This window comes from Lampris incognitus, chromosome 4 (assembly GCF_029633865.1).
Source record: "Lampris incognitus isolate fLamInc1 chromosome 4, fLamInc1.hap2, whole genome shotgun sequence".
Classification (NCBI taxonomy): domain Eukaryota; kingdom Metazoa; phylum Chordata; class Actinopteri; order Lampriformes; family Lampridae; genus Lampris; species Lampris incognitus.
Window position 1 is genome coordinate 16,288,777 of NC_079214.1, and position 18,853 is coordinate 16,307,629.

At 45.5% G+C, this 18,853-nt stretch overlaps 1 protein-coding gene across 12 annotated transcripts in view; it reads right to left on the reverse strand.

Annotated features, from left to right (window-relative positions):
* The window catches only part of baz2ba (bromodomain adjacent to zinc finger domain, 2Ba), an 83,063-nt gene that overhangs the window by 38,451 nt on the left and 25,759 nt on the right, over positions 1-18,853 (reverse strand). For all 12 annotated transcript variants that reach the window (XM_056278361.1, XM_056278372.1, XM_056278368.1 and 9 more), the window contains one exon: positions 4,376-4,552. In XM_056278361.1, coding sequence (XP_056134336.1) covers positions 4,376-4,550 — 175 coding nt within the window. In that variant the 5' untranslated portion in view covers positions 4,551-4,552. The remainder of the gene's footprint in view (positions 1-4,375; positions 4,553-18,853) is intronic.

Consider the following 18,853-nt stretch of genomic DNA (forward strand, 5'->3'; position numbering starts at 1 on the left):
GTCGAGTGGGTGTGTTTTTACTGCATACTTTCTTATGCAACTTGACAGAGGGACAGCTGAACACGGGGAAAACAGAAACAACTACCCGACTCTGTACTGGCACTGATGCAAGGTTTTGGTCTTACCATGAAAGCGGTGCAGACCGTTTAGACAGGTAACAGCAGCTTTTGTGAGCGGATGACAGATTGCTTTGTGCTCCGGCATGATGCATATCATCACACAGCGAAGCATTCAGATTTCAGACTATTTTGTCATGATCCAATTTCAAAGTAGAACAATTTGTCTCCTGACTCTTTTTTCCCCCAGTTTAGAGAGAGTGTCAGAATATTCAGCCCCGTCACGATGACTGGACAAGCCATTCTTGGCCAGAGAGAGGTACCGTGTGTGAACCGCTTCCTGTGATTTTTGACATTCAATTTCAGTGTGGAAGAATACTTCATCAACATCATCATCGTCTAGCGTTTTCCTGGGCACAATCATTTCTGGCAGGGGTGACTGCAACGTATTACCTCCTTCCAGAGTCAGATGCAATTTGGTCAGGGCATATTTCATGCAAATTCAATTTCAATCCCAGAGAAGGGGCGCGGGGCTGGCTGATGCCTCTGCATGAGCCAGGTAATACACATGCACAAAAAGTGATGACTGAGGGAAAGAAAAGTGATGTTCATTGTGCACGTGAAAATGTCACACTACTAAACGCTCGCACAAGTCCAAAAGAAACCTAAAGCGGCACGGTGCTTGTTGATCTGACGCAACCCACGATCGAATTATCCTGAGGCAGGAATTTTCTAGTATCCCCTTACATAGGAATGCCCATTATGGTCTCCATCACAACACTTCAAAATGCCACGACACACACATACACACACGCATATATACATAGGTGAGTGTGTGCGTGTATGTGTACATCTTTTTGTGTGTCCATCACAGCATTTTGTACACACTTCTCTGAATCAAAAGTTAACAGGCCATTTCCATTTAGGAATCTAAGCATTACCGGTCATGTTGTGAGGAACCCTTTCTACTTTCTCTACCAGCACGCCAACGGTGTGACGCACGAGAGTGCAGCCCTTTGTGTCGGCGTCAAGGTCCCGCTCCGTCACAAGACAGCCAAATCTGCCTTGAGAATGCCATTAGAATATGCTGAATATGTAGAGTCTGTCTTCCCAAAGTCGGCTGGTGGATGCGAAGATAAACGATGAAGAATGCAAACCCGGGAAAGGCCAGCAACAGTATTCACTTCCTGCCCGGGGTATCCCCCCCTCCTCCCAGGCAGCAGAAAGTGACATCTGCTAATGCCTTTTCAATATTAATGCGGGCTTCCAGAAGGCAAATAATTAAATCTGAAAATTTGAGGAGAGAGAGAAGCATGGGAAAGACATACCTTGGATTACCTGCTCTCTCTCTCTCTCTCTCAATCTTCCTTCCTCTCTGACAAACTGCACCGCCTGCTTTTTTCATGTTTGGATGCTGCCGAAGGGGGATTAATTTGTTGTTTGTTGCAGTCAATCAAATTTCCACAGACAGATTTAAGTTAATTGCATCCGTGAGTTGATCCCAGAATGAGAGCGAGAGCGCTACGAGCACTGATCAGGTTTTATTCTCAAAGTGATATCCTCATCAATGACAAGCAGCCTTTGCCAGGGTTACACACACACACACACACACACACACACACACACACACACACACAAACTCTCCTTGCTCATTTGAGTGTTGTTCAGAAGTTATTGGCACATTGGCAAAAGACCTTGAATCGCTGCCTCCTTATTCTCTGATGATGCTGTATCTCTGCAACAGCAAACAAATGACGGATGTGATGCTGTGTGTCTGTGGAATACACCTAATTTCTCATGTTGCCCACAATAAGATTTTTTTTTTACTTTCAGTTTTCATATTTGGATCAGGGGACTTCACTTTCACATGATTTGTGCTTACATATATATATATATATATATATATATATATATATATATATATGTGTGTGTGTGTGTGTGTGTATATGTGTGTGTATATGTATATATTACACACGTTAATTTACAGTCCGTGAAGGGGATGAGCCGTTTCACACAAAGCGCTGCTAGCCTGATCGCCACAGACCGACTTCAGAGCTAACAGCCCGCCTCTCAGCATTTCATTTGACGCTCAGTCCAAAATCGCTTATCTAGAAAATCTGAGCACACGTAATGGCACACAGGGATAAGAGGGATGTATAATGCATAAGGAAGAGACGCTCCTAATGGCTTCTTCTCTGGAGCAACACTAAGCAGATGAAGGACGAAAACAAGGGTCCCCCCCCCTCCCTTTCTCTGAGCCCTCCTTATCAAAAAAAGGAAAAACACAATAATCAAAGTGTGAGCGATATGGAACATGTTACTCCCTGGTCAGCAGTGTGTGTGTGTGTGGGGGGGGGGGGATGTGTATGTGCATGGTACAGTTCTGTTGGTCTTAGTGTACGTGTGTGTGTGTGGGGGGGGGGAATGTGTATGTGCATGGTACAGTTTTGTTGGTCTTAGTGTGTGTGTGTGTGGGGGGGAGAATGTGTATGTGCATGGTACAGTTTTGTTGGTCTTAGTGTATGTGTGTGTGTGTGTGTGTGTGGAGGGGGAATGTGTATGTGCATGGTACAGTTCTGTTGGTCTTAGTGTACGTGTGTGTGGGGGGGGGGGAATGTGTATGTGCATGGTACAGTTTTGTTGGTCTTAGTGTATGTGTGTGTGGGGGGGAGAATGTGTATGTGCATGGTACAGTTTTGTTGGTCTTAGTGTATGTGTGTGTGTGTGTGTGTGTGTGGAGGGGGAATGTGTATGTGCATGGTACAGTTTTGTTGGTCTTAGTGTGTGTGTGTGTGGGGGGGAGAATGTGTATGTGCATGGTACAGTTTTGTTGGTCTTAGTGTGTGTGTGTGGGGGGGGGAGAGTGTGTATGTGCATGGTACAGTTTTGTTGGTCTTAGTGTGTGTGTGTGGGGGGGTGGAGAATGTGTATGTGCATGGTACAGGTTTGTTGGTCTTAGTGTGTGTGTGTGGGGGGGGGAGAATGTGTATGTGCATGGTACAGTTTTGTTGGTCTTAGTGTATGTGTGTGTGTGGGGGGGTGGAGAATGTGTATGTTCATGGTACAAGTTTGTTGGTCTTACTGTGTGTGTTGGGGGGTGTATGTGCATGGTACAGTTTTGTTGGTCTTAGTGCGTGTGTGTGTGTGTGGGGGGGAGAATGAGTATGTGCATGGTACAGTTTTGTTGGTCTTAGTGCGTGCATGTGTGGGGGGAAGAATGTGTATGTTCATTGTAGTTCTGTTGGTCTTAGTGTGTGTGTGTGGGGGGGGGGGATGTGTATGTGCATGGTACAGTTTTGTTGGTCTTAGTGCGTGTGTGTGTGTGGGTGGGGGGGGGGAATGCATATTTGCATGGTACAGTTTTGTTGGTCGTAGTGTGTGTGTGTGTGTGTGTGGGGGGGGTGTATGTGCACGGTACAGTTTTGATAGTCTTAGTGCGTGTGTGTGTGTGTGTGGTGGGGGGTATGTATGTATGTATGACGCATATAAAAACAGAACAGCAGCAGGAAAGAGAATAGCACAGGATATGAGCAATTTATACTCACAGTCTCACAAGAGGCTTTAGAAAATACATATAATTGATATGCAGTTAAACACAGGCATGCACTCACATCTAAACACACACACACACCCAAACACACATACAAACACATTTCTTTTTGCTTAATGGCTTTGAGCAATGCATAGAAAGGGGGTTGGGACGTTGGACAGGGCTGACTAGACACTGAGTGGCTGACAAATGTTAAATCATGCAGGCAGAGGCTGACACAAACACACACAACACACACACACACACACACACACACACACACACACACACACACACACACACACATGTGAAACCACACCGAGTGTCGTGCTGAGCCTGACTCCCAGGCAGCTGGAGCCGGAGAGCTGAAGGTTGTCAGGAGACATGGCGGAGCATGTGTGTGTTTCTCACACAAAAGAACCCCTTAATTGTTTGGGCTTCATTAATGCAGCAGCTTTTCAATTGCAACCCAAGCTGTCATGAAAAGAAAGCCTGGTAGCAGGCAAAAAAAATTTTTTTCTTCTTCTTCTTCCTCTTCTTCTTCTTCCTCTTCACACAGGCGGCAAAATAAGTATATAATTAATACAGCAAGACGGGCTCCGGAAACAGCCAAGAGAGAAAGACACGCGCTTGATGTTACACACTTACATGCAACTCAGTGCAATGTGTCATTTATATACACATATATATACACCCGTGTGTGTGTTTGTGTGTTTGTGTGTAGCAGTTGGGAGACAGGAGACAGAGAGATGGGTGGACAAACAGAAAATGAAAAAAAAAAGTCTCTTACCAGAGGTGCTAAGGGTGGATCCAAGTGCTGCGGGGCTGGGGGCAAGGCTGTTCTTAGAGTGGGGAGCAGGGGATGACGAAGAGGAGGAAGAGGAAGAGGAGGAGGCCGCAGGGGAGGAGGTGCGAGCAGCAGACAGGGTGGGCGCAGGGGAGGCCAGCCGCTCTCCAGACTCCATATCTGTCAAACACAATCCAATCAGCGGGGTTACAATAGCAAAGAACACCCACCCACCCACCCACACACACACACACACACACACACACACACACACACACACACACACACACACACACACACACACACACACACACACACACACACACACACACACACACACACACACCATCTCCCGCCACTCTCCCTTTCACATCTCACTTCCCCTGAACAATATTTCTATTTAGCCCTGCACACTGGCTCGGATATCTATTGATTCTGCACAGGCCGGGGAGGGAGGATGACATCCTTAAGGACCCCGGGTACCGGACAAGAAAATGGGGGTTACAGTTACATCTTAAAAAAGTACACAAAGGTAAAGAACTGACACAGGCAGCTGTCGCCGCATCTCACGTACTTAGCTCGACTCCACGCAGATCTCTCTACGCAACTCCATCGCCACTGGTAGGATTTAGCGCACATTAGAGGTGTATTGGTGCCTCAGAAGATTTATTCTCCCCCATCCTCTTTTGCACGGGCTCAACAAGAGGAAGGCGCTGCCCTGGGAGGATGTTGACTCAACCGTCGGTTAGTCATCTATTAACACCCGAGCCACCGTAACAGCCTTGATCAACCAGCCAACAGCCCAAACCGTCACTGGAAACAGTCGGGCCTTTTGCAGCCAAGCGTTTTATACCCATTATTTAACTCTACCCCATCCCCCTCCCCCCACCATCACCACCACCAAATATACAACCAAGACCGCAATGTAGAAATACCCACAGTGCCTCGCACACATCTGCTAACAAGCATAATCAAATAAACACTAAACAGTTGGCACACACATGCACTTGTGCACACGTGCACAGATACATAAAAAAAAAAAATCGCCCCCACCGCCACCCTCTTCCTGTCTGTCAAGTCAACCTGACTCTCTCGCTCTCACTCTCCCCATTTTTTCCTCATATCCCTCTGCCTGACACTAATCCAGGACTGAAATCCCCTACAAAAGCCCAGTTTGCAGATTGTGTTTTACAGGCAGGCTTTGTTATTGTGTCATTACACATAAACAGTCTCTGCCTCCATCTCTTTCCTTCCCTCACTCCTGCCACCACCACCACCACCCCCAACACCCCCACATACACACACACCCACCCACCCCACCCCCAACTCTTCTCTGCAGTGGGAGCGGAGCCACTGATTAAATCTCAGAGACAAAAGCTGCTATCCTCTGAATATCAAGTATCAGCCTTTCGCCAGGAGCAACACTGACGAGAGAGAGAGGGAGAGAGAGCGAGAGAAGGAGAGAGAGGGAGACAGAGAGGCACGGATGACAAGAAAACCTGCTGCAGTCCACGGGGAGGAGGCTGGTGTGATGTCGGACTTGGGCGGCCATGACTGCCACTGCTGCAGTGGAAAAAGATGGTGGCTGTGTAATTATGTGCAAGGTCAAAGGTCAGACGGCATCTCATGCAAGGTGACAGGACGCGGGCTAACGACACAAATGAGCAACCCGAGCCGCAAACCAACAACACGTTGTATGCCGGCGACTATGGACAATTTGCGGCCGATGGACGGTGACGTAAAAAAAATCCAAATTCTCATCAAGTCTGCCATCATGCTGAGGCATTTTGCTGCAAGAACAGCTGTTGCACTTTTCACTCCTTCACCTCCACCGGTGCCTTCGCAGCTTACATATCAGGTTCGGCGGAAAATGGGAGAAAAGTCCCTATCGAGACAATAAAATGTGCACTTTCCACTTTTGCCTCCGGCCCTTATCATAATGCACGTAAAAACAAAAGGCTCGTGTGTCAGCGGACGAGCGCGCCTGTGCGGCGTCATCTTTTAAGTGAAGCGGATCATTCCCAACCTTGTCAGGGAGGGGTGGGGGGGTGGGAGATGGATGGCGAGGGTGAAAGAGGAAGAAAGAGGAGATGTGAGAGAGGTAAAGAGTTACAGGCGAGAAATAGACAGGAAGAGAAAAGAGAGAGAGAGAGATTCTGAGCAGAATGTGCATTTGTCAAAAAAAGGGGAAGAAATAGCAGGGGGGAAAAAACCCCCAGCAAAGGAGATGAAGGACAGGCTGTAAACCATTCCTGTCGTTTCTCAATATCTGCACTTAATGCCTCGCCTTGTCAAAACGTGATGATGTGAACAGAATTGATTTCTCCCCTAACAAACAACAAAAAAGCAATCCCTCCTTTGCAGAGACGGAAGGCACAGCTACCCTCCCCCTCATCTCCTCTCATCTCCTCACAATCTCTCGGAGGGCCTCTTTTCCGAGACGAGCAGGAGAGTGGGAGAGCGAAAAGAGAGGAGGAACGGGACAAATAAACAACTGCGAGGCACCGTCCACCTCACTCCGGCTACCACAAACTGATCATTTGGTGCAATTAAATGCAATAACAATAATAAGACTGAGGCTCAGTGACGTACCACCCCATGCACGGGCATCAACAATGATTGCAACAATAATGGAGCACTGAGGTATTTAAGGATCCAATCCTGACTTAATTACGAGAAATTAGAATGGATTTAGCATCAAAATTAGCTTAATTTTATAGGTAATTAACGGCGCGCCGCGGCGGCGGTATAAGGCAAGCGTTATAATCTCCGTGAACGGCTAAATCAATTTGACTTGAATAACGCCAGCCAATCAACACAGAGCGGCGCAACCAGAACCAGCAGGTCTCGCAGATGCAAGGGGGGGGGGGTTTATGCTAATGGCTGAAGTATGATTTATAATATACGTTCCAGCACCGGATTCACAGTCACGTCCACAAACACAACATGGCACGCGGCCGTCAAAGCCATGCAGCTAATAGCTGATGGAGGCAGCGGCTCTCCGAGAGATAGCGTAGCTATAAACAGCTCTGTGGTTTTACGATCCTATGCGGCCTTCGTAAAAGGAACCTTCACACGTCACCTTAATCTCGTAGCGGTTGGCATCGCTACACAACTGCATGTGTGAAGGTGGTGTGATGTCTTCTGCTGTTTTGTATGTGTGGCCTTCCGTGTGTTTAGTTTGTGGCGTTGCATGTCTGTGTTGCATGTGCAATGGTGCCTGCTTAAGCATGCAGCCTTTCTACATGGGCTATCAGTGTGTGTGTGTGTGTGTGTGTGTGTGTGTGTGTGTGTGTGTCCTGAGGGGGATAGGAGAAGGGGCAGGTCCGAGACACACGCAGGGGTTGGAGCCACACACACGCATGCTTGCGCATGGAGCTGCATGTGCATGCACACACACATTCATATACACACTCAGAAACACTTGCATATACATCCACACACACACACACACACACACACACACACACACACACACACAGTAACAGATGGCCGATACTAACTGAGATAATCCGCCAACAGAGTCATCAGCATGGATCAGTGGTAATCAGAGTGTGGACACAATGTCTCTTCTTCAGCCCTAATGGAAGGAGTGCCTGGTGCAAGAGAAGGGAAACGTACCCCCCACCCCCACCCCCACCCCACGATGCTCTGACCCTATATTCAAATACGCACAGTCGCTCCTCGCTCTCGTCTCTCCTCGTCTCCTCTCGGCACAACCGCGAAGACCGTGCGTCCTCTTCCCCCGGACCTCCCACCCCCTCGTTTTAACTTTCCGAGATCCAATACCATGTTAAACACGGACCCTTATTTATCCACGTCTTGTTTTAGGCGACAAACAAGAGAAGTGTCAACACGGGGAACGCGCCGCAAGTGGACGGCAATAAGTAATTCGACTTTTTTTGTGTAACCGGCGCGAGGATGTCAACACTCTACAGAATTGGTCACTTCCCAGCACCGGGTGCCGCTAATGCAACAATTTTGTGTAATTTTCTTCACGTGATGCGAACTGATGATGCCCGTATAGCATTAGATAGAACTGGCGGGGTCCGAATGCACTGGATATGAACCTACGGGATCAGTTTCAGATACAAAAAAAAAAAGCCCCGCTTAAGCACCGCCAGGGCTCCACGGTTGCCAGGTGACAAACTGTGACTCCTATTTGTCCGCCAGTCCTCATTACACACTCATTATCGAAAGGCGCTGATGTGACCGGACACACACAAACGTGATGCAAACACACATACTCATACTTCACGTGTGTGTACAAACGAGCGACAACACTAAACCTGACTCCTCAGATCCAGCCCAGACCTCTCTTACGGCTCTGACCTTGCGAAGCCCTGTCACCGACAGCCATTGTCTAACCTTATCTCTCTCCATCTCTGCGTACGCGTGTGTAAAGCTGCATGTCTGTATGAGTGCAGTTCTATCAACGCAACACGTACACACGTGTGTGTGTGTGTGTCTCAATATATACTTGTACTCTTGCATGCATGCTTGCAACCAACCCTGAGCCAGATCATCTTGCTTAGAGCTGCAGTGTGCACGTACTGGCTTCCTTGACCCCCTTTTTTCCCTCCTCCCCTCTTCCCTACATCCTGCCCTCCCCTCTTCCCTCCCCTGCCTGTTCTCCGCCCAGCCAGGATGTGACATAACCGGGCGTCTTGGCAGAAGCGAAGTGGCAACCTTTGTCCGGGGTTAAAATGTCAACTTAAAGAACGGAGTCATTTAAAGTGACAGCCGCCTGATGCCGCCCCACCGGCAGCAGAATTCACTACCCGACAGAAGCGTTCAGCATTACTTGCCGATCTATACCTATTATCTGAGGGATGGCAGTTTGTGGCAATTGGAATCGATGCTGGGTTTGAATCCGTGGAAAACTTTCTCGTGAAATTCAGTCAATCGGACTTAGTCGGGAATAGGGGAAATGGACAGATAGCTGTTTTTTACGACCGCATCACTTTGTGACTTGACGCTGGCTTGAGCGAAGACCTAACAGTGCACAAAGCAGCAGCGTGCCCCAGTGTGGCCTATCTAGAGGACAACAGCCCGAGAGACTCAGCCCCCCTCCCTCTGCTGTGCTTCTACCCGGTGACAGATGGCAGAGCAGGGCATGTAGGGGATGGGCACCATCTCTCACCCCCTCCTTAGCCTGCCTTGGCGGTGGTGCCGGCTACAGGTCTTATTACAACCTCACTCCTGCTTGTCTGTCTGTGTACTGCCTGCCTGCCTCCGTGTAACGCCGAAGCTCGACAAACTTATTGACCGCCTGCCAAGGCAGCAATGTGATGATACAACCCCCTTTATCTCGAATGGTAAAGCATGACATGTTGCGTTTCCGGGTTTGATACTGGCCTGGGCATCAGGCACAAACACACACGTATGTGACCCGTATCACACTAAGACTCTCGGATAAAAGCTTCTGCCAAACGGCGTGCCACCCGCTTTCTGTTATATTTTTGAAACGACAGGAAATCACCCCTTGCTGAATGGCTTGATTTGCCTTTACAAACACTGCAGACGCCACGGGCCGGAATCAGCACCCCTCTTCACCATCCGTCTACGCTGGGTTCCCGGTGACAATAATGTGATTTTGGGACATGGTGATGACTCGGTGGGGAGGGATAAGGAAAGCTTGTCACTTGTGTTTGATGTCAAGCCACTGTGTGACAGAATAGTGTTACTCAGCTCAACAAGACACAGTAATATTCCCAATTCCTGGCCATAAATAGAAGAGAATGTGCAGCTTGCTTGTGTGTGTGTATGTTTATGAGTGTGTGTAAAAGAAAAAAAAAATGTGTGTGTGTCTGAACAGGGCCTGCTTTTTCTGTGTGAGTGCCCTAATGTGTCTGTACACGTGCACGGGTTTCTGTGCGGTTGCACGCAGGCACACACTGGGGGCACAGCTATCAAGTATATGTACCATCATTGAAATAAGCTCGATGAGAAATATTCTCATCCCTTCCGCTCCCCTGTATCTGCATCCAGCCAGAGCTAATTATTCTCCCCATGGTAACCTAGTGAAGTCTTCACATCAAAAACCACAGAAGTGTGCATCAGGCAGTCATCCCTGATGAATCTGCCCTTCTCCCTCTGCTAGCCTCTCACACTCATCAGCCAGTCCCTGTCCTCATTACAGTTTCTCTCCAGACTCAGCCAGATCTGGCTGCCACTGGCTGTACGCACCTACAAGAGTCCATAATGACTTTTGAGCTGTTTAGAAGCACAGTAAAGCAAATCCCAATCCGGGGGGGGGGGTCTGTGCACGTACACGTTTGCAATCGTGCAACCACAGACACATATATATTGCAAACATACACACCAATGCACACACGTAATCAATCCCATGTGCATGCACAGACGCCCACTTTATCACTTCCTCCCCGGTCCACAGATGCAGACACACAACACATATACACATGCACATGAACACAAACAAATCAAACACACGGTCAAGATGAATGCTAAGCCGATGGCTGTTAAGGTTAATTACCGTTTACACAACATTATAGCATGTATTTCTGATTTAACATGTCTTGATTGATCTTGGATCATTCCCCTGCTTAATGTGCCTCTGGGCCATGTTGGCATCGCAGGAGCCGGGGAGAAAAAACATTCCGGGGGACAAATCAAATATCAGTCAGGAAGCAGAAGACTTATCAAAGTGGCACCTCTACGTTGGAATCGATTGACCTCGGAAGGAAAAATAAATTATTTACAAATCTTTTTATTTCGTGTGTGTGTCATTTGTGTGTCACTGTGGAATGTCCATGGGGAGAGGGTTCACAATCTGCTACTTGTGCGGGACAATATGATCTACTATATCTTGATCCGCAAACTCCCCGGTTTATATGAGTAAAAAGACACCAAGAACATAAACGTCCCTCAAGCTGGACAATGGAAAGTAGTATCGTGAGATATTGTGTTTCAGTTTCTGCAACCATGTGAGTGGGCACAAAGCAGGAAATGGGGGGACAATACAGAATCATAGAGAAAGAAAAGACAGCAAAAACATAAGAGGAGAAGGCTAAGGAGGATAAGAGGGTGAAAGAGAGAAGAGAGAGAGAGAGTGCACAATACTCAAGATATACATAATGCAGATGACATGCATGCCAGAAGCACAACAAACTGACGTTGACAGAACAATAGAGCATCTAGAGAGCGGCAAGCCTGGCTCAAACAATCAATGGAACCCCTTCTGTCCCCTTCTATGGGAAGAAAGCATTTAAAGCTGCTCATGCTATTCTCCATTTTTATCAGCAAGAAATGTGATGACATGTGATATCACAGCGCAAATCTGATGATTTAGCCTTGCATTGTGTTTGATTGATACAAATGGCTCATTCATGACAACCAACTTTTCAAAGAAAGAGGGAAATGTCCGATCAGCCAAGGCTGAAGCTGATGGCATCACCGATCAATACTGCTCTTGAGCATCCGGGTAGCATGGCGGTCTATTCCATTGCCTACCAACACGGGGATCGCCGGTTTGAATCCCCGTGTTACCTCCAGCTTGGTTGAGCGTCCCTACAGACACAACTGGCCGTGTCTGCAGGTGGGAAGCCGGATGTGGGTATGTGTCCTGGTCGCTGCACTAGCGCCTCCTCTGGTCAGTCGGGGCGGCTGTTCAGGGGGGGGGGGGACTGGGGTGACTAGCGTGATCCTCCCACATGCTACGTCCCCCGTGGCAAACTCCTGTCAGGTGGAAAGAAGCGGCTGGTGACGCCACATGTATCTGAGGAACGTGTGGTAGTCTGCAGCCCTCCCTGGATCGGCAGAGGGGGTGGAGCAGAGATCGGGATGGCTTGGAAGAGTGGGGTAATTGCCCGGATACGATTGGGGAGAAAAAAATATTGCTCTTGAACCGCCAGATAAGTTTAGAAATCGTCAACGGCTAATTTGGTATTGGAAAAGTTGAATTCTGTTGACAGCCTGCTCTAGCAACAGGCTACATTATATCCGGACTCAAGACACATAAAAGGCTATTTAGGATGTAGCTAGCTTGCCAAATTCTTGCCAAAACTTGTCAACCATTAAGTAATTCTTCACCTTTTTTTTTTATAGTCAGTCGACTGCTGAGTGCCAACAAGCCCCATGAGACATGGCTGTGATATCAATTACCCTTCCGATGATACATTTTAGAAAATATCATTTCAGTTTTGGATATGGAAAAAAAAAATGACAACATCCACTCCATCGAAAAACCAGCTTACACCTTTAATTGTTCTGATCAGCTCGGATCTGCTGTTTCCTCACTGACGAGTGCGGCTGACCACATAGTGCGAAAGACAGGTTATTACGAGTACTAACGCTTGCTCAGATGTGACTGGAGCATTCGGGATACAATGTGACTCAATTTTGCAGCCTGATATTAATTAAGAAGGAGCTGTGGAGGAGTAGAGATAATAGACAACAATTTGAGTATTCGTATGTGTGTGTGTGTGTGTGTGTGTGTGTGTGCGTGTGCACATGTAGGAATATGAGTAGAAAGCACTACTAGTACAGGGATGGCAGATATAAATACCATGTTATGGTATGGTGAGCGGGATCGATACATTCTGCATTAACAATGGAAAAATTAAAAGATATCATGTGTCAATGTGCACAAAAAAAAACACATTCGTAACAAAACTACAAGCGACTGTTTCCATCTGTCAAGTGCCAAAAGAAACACAGGATCTGTGTTTCACATTTCACATCTCCATTCACAGAGGTGAAGACTGACTGAATGCAAGCCCCCACTTTTCTATCATTTCATAGCATTTTTGACAAAATAAACGAAGGACACAGCTATGTGTACATTAAGAGGAAAAAATATGGGCTGATAATTGTGAGCCACTATAGCATAGACTGAATTTTGCTCAGGTTGGCAAAACATATACACAACTCACATTCATGTATAACATAAACCACTTTGGCAAATCAACAACTCAAAGAATCTGTACAAAATCATCATGTGAAATTGTCCTAAATAGATTTTAGACCCCTGAAATAGAGCCCAACTGATAAATCACCGGGCCAATATTATCGGCCGATATGAGCTAATTGCAGATAAATCGGTATCAGCGTTTGTAATGGCCAATAGCTCATTAACACCAGATGCAACATTTGCGTATATAGCCCTATAGGACCAGTTGTGACGTTTGCGTGCTTCTCCCTTTAGTCGGATGTGATGTAAGCGCATCTTGGATGATGTCATAGTTTTCAAGACACATGACCGATGAAATGCACCGTGATTCGCTGAAATACAATGGGGAGGGTGAATTGAAGGTGAATCTTGTTCAGACTGCCAGCCCAAATCCAGTTTTTCGGTTTTTTTGATACATCCAGATTGATTTTAAAAAGTCTGGACAGAAAAAAACCCCCACATGAAATGAAATTTTTGCAATTCGGATCTAAACCACATTTGGAGTTGGTTCATTCCAATCGGATTTTTACAGATGCCTCTCAGTTCGGACACTCTCGCCGCCCAAACCAGATTTCAGACTCTCTTTTGCATCGCTCGCACTCCAACACACAATGGCGACGTCAAATCCAGAGTGACGTGAAGCCACTCCATGGGCAGAGCCCGCCATGACTGCAGTACGGAACGTCGGAACGTACACCAGCCTCCTCTGTCGCCGAGTATGTCTGGTGTGATGGAGGCGTTCTGCGCCACGATTTGACAGTGCGATTGTTTGGCGGGCGAGACGATGGATCTCCAATTGACCCTTTGTTGGCCTTCTAATTGGTCTGCTATACCCACCAACCAGAGGGCTCCTACCCATGGTTACCGTTGCTACCATACTCGGGGTTAGACAAACAAATCGAGTGGATAAACTCTGATGTGTTCCGATGGTAAGTGAATTTGAGAGCGAAAACAGGAGGAATTGAGATTGAACGGGAAAGTGGTTAAAAGGCGTGCGTGGGGTACCTTTAACAGTGACTCACGATATCCACAACGCAATACTGGAGTTGTTTTTATTCCTTTCATCAAACCCAAAACAAATATTGAGAGATGTCGCCACTGGATTCAGCTGTGTGGACGACCACACGGGCAGTTCAACCCTGCCACTGTCAGCAAAAATACCTACATATGTTCCAAGCTAAGAGAAAACAATATTGTTTTCAGTACATTGACAATATTCTAAATGCTCCAGTAATGTTCGATACCTATACTGAATAACGTTAAAAGCATGCTGGTAACGTTGCCATTTCTGTCGCTAAGCTAGCTAACATCAACAACTAAGTGCTAGCCTACCAAGCCAGATAGAAATCAGTAGCACATGTTGTTTGTTCCCTTCAAAAATAAGCATTTTGTTGATGGCGCCCCAAGCGAACAATATCCTGATCCTGTGGATGCAGCAGGAACAGCTGACAGACCTAGTCGAAAAAGGTAAAGTAGGAAATGTTGTTTGCTAACGTCAGCTAAGCAGCTTGCTGTCTGATGTAACTTAGGCTAACACAACCAGCAATGAGCTAATTGTGTTAGTGTGTGTGTGTGTGTGTGTGTGTTTTGGTGAAAGAATGATACTTTAACTTTTCATTATTATATTTCTGACATACAGTGTCTCAAATAATTGTTTGGGCTCCCAGCTCAATCCCCCTAGGGCTTAGACATATTTCATGCGTCTTGCAGATGGCCCACAATGTGCATCTGCAAGACGCATGAAACCCATCTTAGAAGGTTGGCAATGAAGTTTTTGTTAAAATTATAACAAAGAACAGGCCCACATAATATTACTTTTACAATTTCCAATATAATTCTAATGTGATAATAACAAACAGTACACCGATAAAAGAGTAAACAGTATTACTATATGACAAAAATTGGAACTGATGCTCTGTGTGAATTGCAATGTAAACTCTTAGAGAAATCTGAATGATGTCAAGCCAGTTTTATGAATGTCTGCCATTCAAAAATGGTAAATTCTTTCTCCTCTTTTAAATTATTTAGATGAAGGTTAGATCAACAAAGAGAACAGCACAGGACAGGCAACGTTTTTTTAAGAATCAAAATTATGAGTTTTAATGTTAACTACGTGTACAAGTTTTCAATGTTTTTCTATGGGAATGGGCCTTCTCACAGCTTTGTTTGTCTAACCTAGCAACAGTAACATAGGAAAGCGGGACATGGGCGGGACTTGACAAAGGGTCAATTCTCATGCTTCTGCGTTGGTAAACCGCGTCACCGGCACACATAGTTACTCACACCTATGTCGTTACCACAGCAACCCATGCAGATATGTTGGTGATGCGTGGACACACAAATCCGATCTGATCCCTTGCAAATAACAGTGTGAACAGTCTGTCTTAAAGATCTGATTTGAGAAACAAATCTGATTTGTCTGCAGTCTGAACAAGGCCTAACATGGCTTAGAAACCAGATTCTGAACAGTACTGATGTTTATTTAGCTACTGTATTTTATTTTTATTTATTAATTTTCTCAGTGTTCATTTTTAGAATTGGCTGACAATGTATAATAATGTTAAATATTCATTAATAAAGTTTTTTTTAAGAAAGCAGCCTTCTGAGTACCTTTTCCTGGTTATATCGGTGTAAAATTAGTGCACAATCCACATAGAAAAGGTCTATTTTCATTCCAGCTCAAAAATTCCCAATATCGGAATTTTCCCCTCTAAAATCAGTACTGGTCTCAAAAATCCCATATTGAAATCCCTCTGTAACGTGTGGCCACATTAATTTCTGATCCTGTTTAGTGTGTTGCATTCCTTGATGTCAAAATAACAAAATTAAAGACAGTTTTTTGCAAAAAGGAGATAATATCATGGAGGTAATGTCGGCCGGCAACTTCAGAAAACTTTGTGGGAAAGTGACACACACACAATATCAAGTGACAGATAGGATAATTATCTTTCTGACGGTATTACAATAGAAAAAAGGATGCATGTTTATAATTATCCCCATTAGAGCTGGAAATACTTAAGGCTTTGGCTACTTGGAATAATTCATCAATCCCACAGGCCGCTAGTTGCCTGGTACTTCGTCAAGAGCTTGTTATTTTCATGGTTAAGTTAAACACTGCATACCTCATGAGTTTGATGTCTGTATGCTGTTCTTTTGTTACCTACTTTTTCTTGTTTTCATTTCTCTTTCCAGTATTTTTCTGTTCCTCTCTCTGTCTTCTCCTGTACCCTCTGGACAGCAGAGAAAATATATATGGACAGAGAGATGACAGACAGAGTACTGTGTGATTATATATATATATATATATATATATATATATATATATATATATATATATATACACACATACACACACACACACAAAACATAACTTTGTGTGTAAGTCGTCTGCATATTTTGATTACGAAAATTAGATAAAAGTTTCAGACTGCCTGGCATATCCAGATTGACTTTAGAATTTCTGGACAGCAAAAAGAAAAAGAAAAACCCCACATGAAATGCGATTTTTGCAAATTGGATCTAAACCACATTTGGAGGTGGCTTGAAATGCGATTCCAATCGTATTTCTACAGATGTGTCTTAGTGCGGACACTGGCTGCTCAAATCGGATTTCAAACTGTCTTTTGCATCACTTGCAACCCGACACAACGACGTCAAATCCAGAGTGACGGAAGTGCATCAGAGCGGCATCCGTGCTGCTACTAGCAGAGCTGTATGGAGGAAAACAGCCTCCTCTGTCGCACCAGAGCCTCCTCTGTCGCTGAGTTTGTCTGGTGCGACGGAGGAGTTCTGCACCGCGACTTGACAGCGCAATTGTTTAGAGGGCGAATTGATGGATCTCCATTTCTCATGCTTCCGCATTGGTAAACCGCATCACCAGAGTACATAGTTACTCACGCCTATGTCGTTACCACAGCAACCCATGCAGATATATGTTGGTGATGCCCGGACACACAAATCCAATCTGATCACTTGCAAATAACAGTGCGGACAGTCTGTCTTAAAGATCTGATTTGAGAAACAAATCCGATTTGCTGCAACCTGAACAAGGCCTAAACAAGGAAACACAATCCAGCAATGCAAGCTCAGGTGAGAAAGAAGTCCTAAGTACAAACCTGATATGTCAATCATTTCTGCAAATAAATGGATGCTCTATTTAATGTTAAACGTGAAAATGACTGGCAGGAAAAGAATAGCGTTGTATTGACCGGGAGAGAGGCAAAGCAGCAGGCAGTCAGCCACTCTGTTCTGCTTCACTGCAACATGGGAGGGAGGCCAGCATGGACACACACATACACATGCACACACACACACACACACACACACACACACACACAGTGCAGCAGGTGAGGTGCCAGCGCATCACAGCGCTGCCATTTTTCAGTGTCTTGCTCGGGGAGAAGCGCTCTGACATTTTATGAAGCACTCTGCAGAAATCAGCAGCTTGTAATGGCGGCTGGACTGTCACTCTTTCCCCTCTCCTCCATCTCCCTCTGTCGCACTTCTCCTAAGATATTATCTCTCTTGATTAGCATAATCTAATCAATTTCAGAAAATTGCCTTTTAATTACCAAGAACATTCTTGTTTAACTCTAAATCTTTGAATGCTTTGAATGTCTCGGTGTTTCAGAAATGCCACACCGAGGTGCAAGTAAAACACCCATAAAAGGATAGCATTACCTAATAGATTCAAAGGTAAAATGATAGTTTAATCATGTAACTTAAAATGATAGCTTAATCATGTCCCTGTTGCCAAAAGTAAAGGGAAAAAATCTTCGTGGTTTAATCATTGCTGGCAACATAAGAGAATAAATTTCTCACTTACTATGACGTCATCGTTATATGATATGTAAAAATCGAAAATTATTCATTTGAGAGAGTTCAAAGAGTCACCATCTGGAGATGTAAATCTTAAATCTGCAGCTTTCTTGCATCTATAGCTGACTTCCAGTGCCATAGTTTCTAACATGACGTAATCACTGGGAAAGCCTTTGGATTAGAAACGGCGGTTAATTTGTCTTTCCATAAAACCAGGGATCTATGGCTGTGATTAATTCTCTGGTATGTTGTTATGGCTAATAAACTCTTAAGTTGAGCAATGATTAACAGCTAAGTCACTCGGCAAACTGCGGCTAGCACACACTAACATAATGTTTACATTAGCCAGCTTCTCATTGAGGCCATTACGGCTGCAGCTAAGCTAACGGCCTGCCGACAGGCCGGGTGGCCGGAAGGCTGCGGCTTCACAATTTACAGTAATGACAGCTAGGCATTCAGGCTCAAAACTTTACCCCCGAAGTTTTACTTTGCCGTCATTACATTTTTAGGATAACTGAGAAAAGAATGCCCACAGGGGGGAAAAATGTGATTCAACTTGAAATATGTGGGAAGTGTCAAGGCCAAATCTCTCAGTGTAGGCTATGCTATAAACCTTGAATTAAGCCGATTTCATTAATGTGATATTAGCATTTGTAATTAGAATAGGGGGAAAGACCCCAGGGACATCTTTGTACTGTTACAAAAATCAAACACGCAACATGCACGCATGCACACACACACACACATGAGCA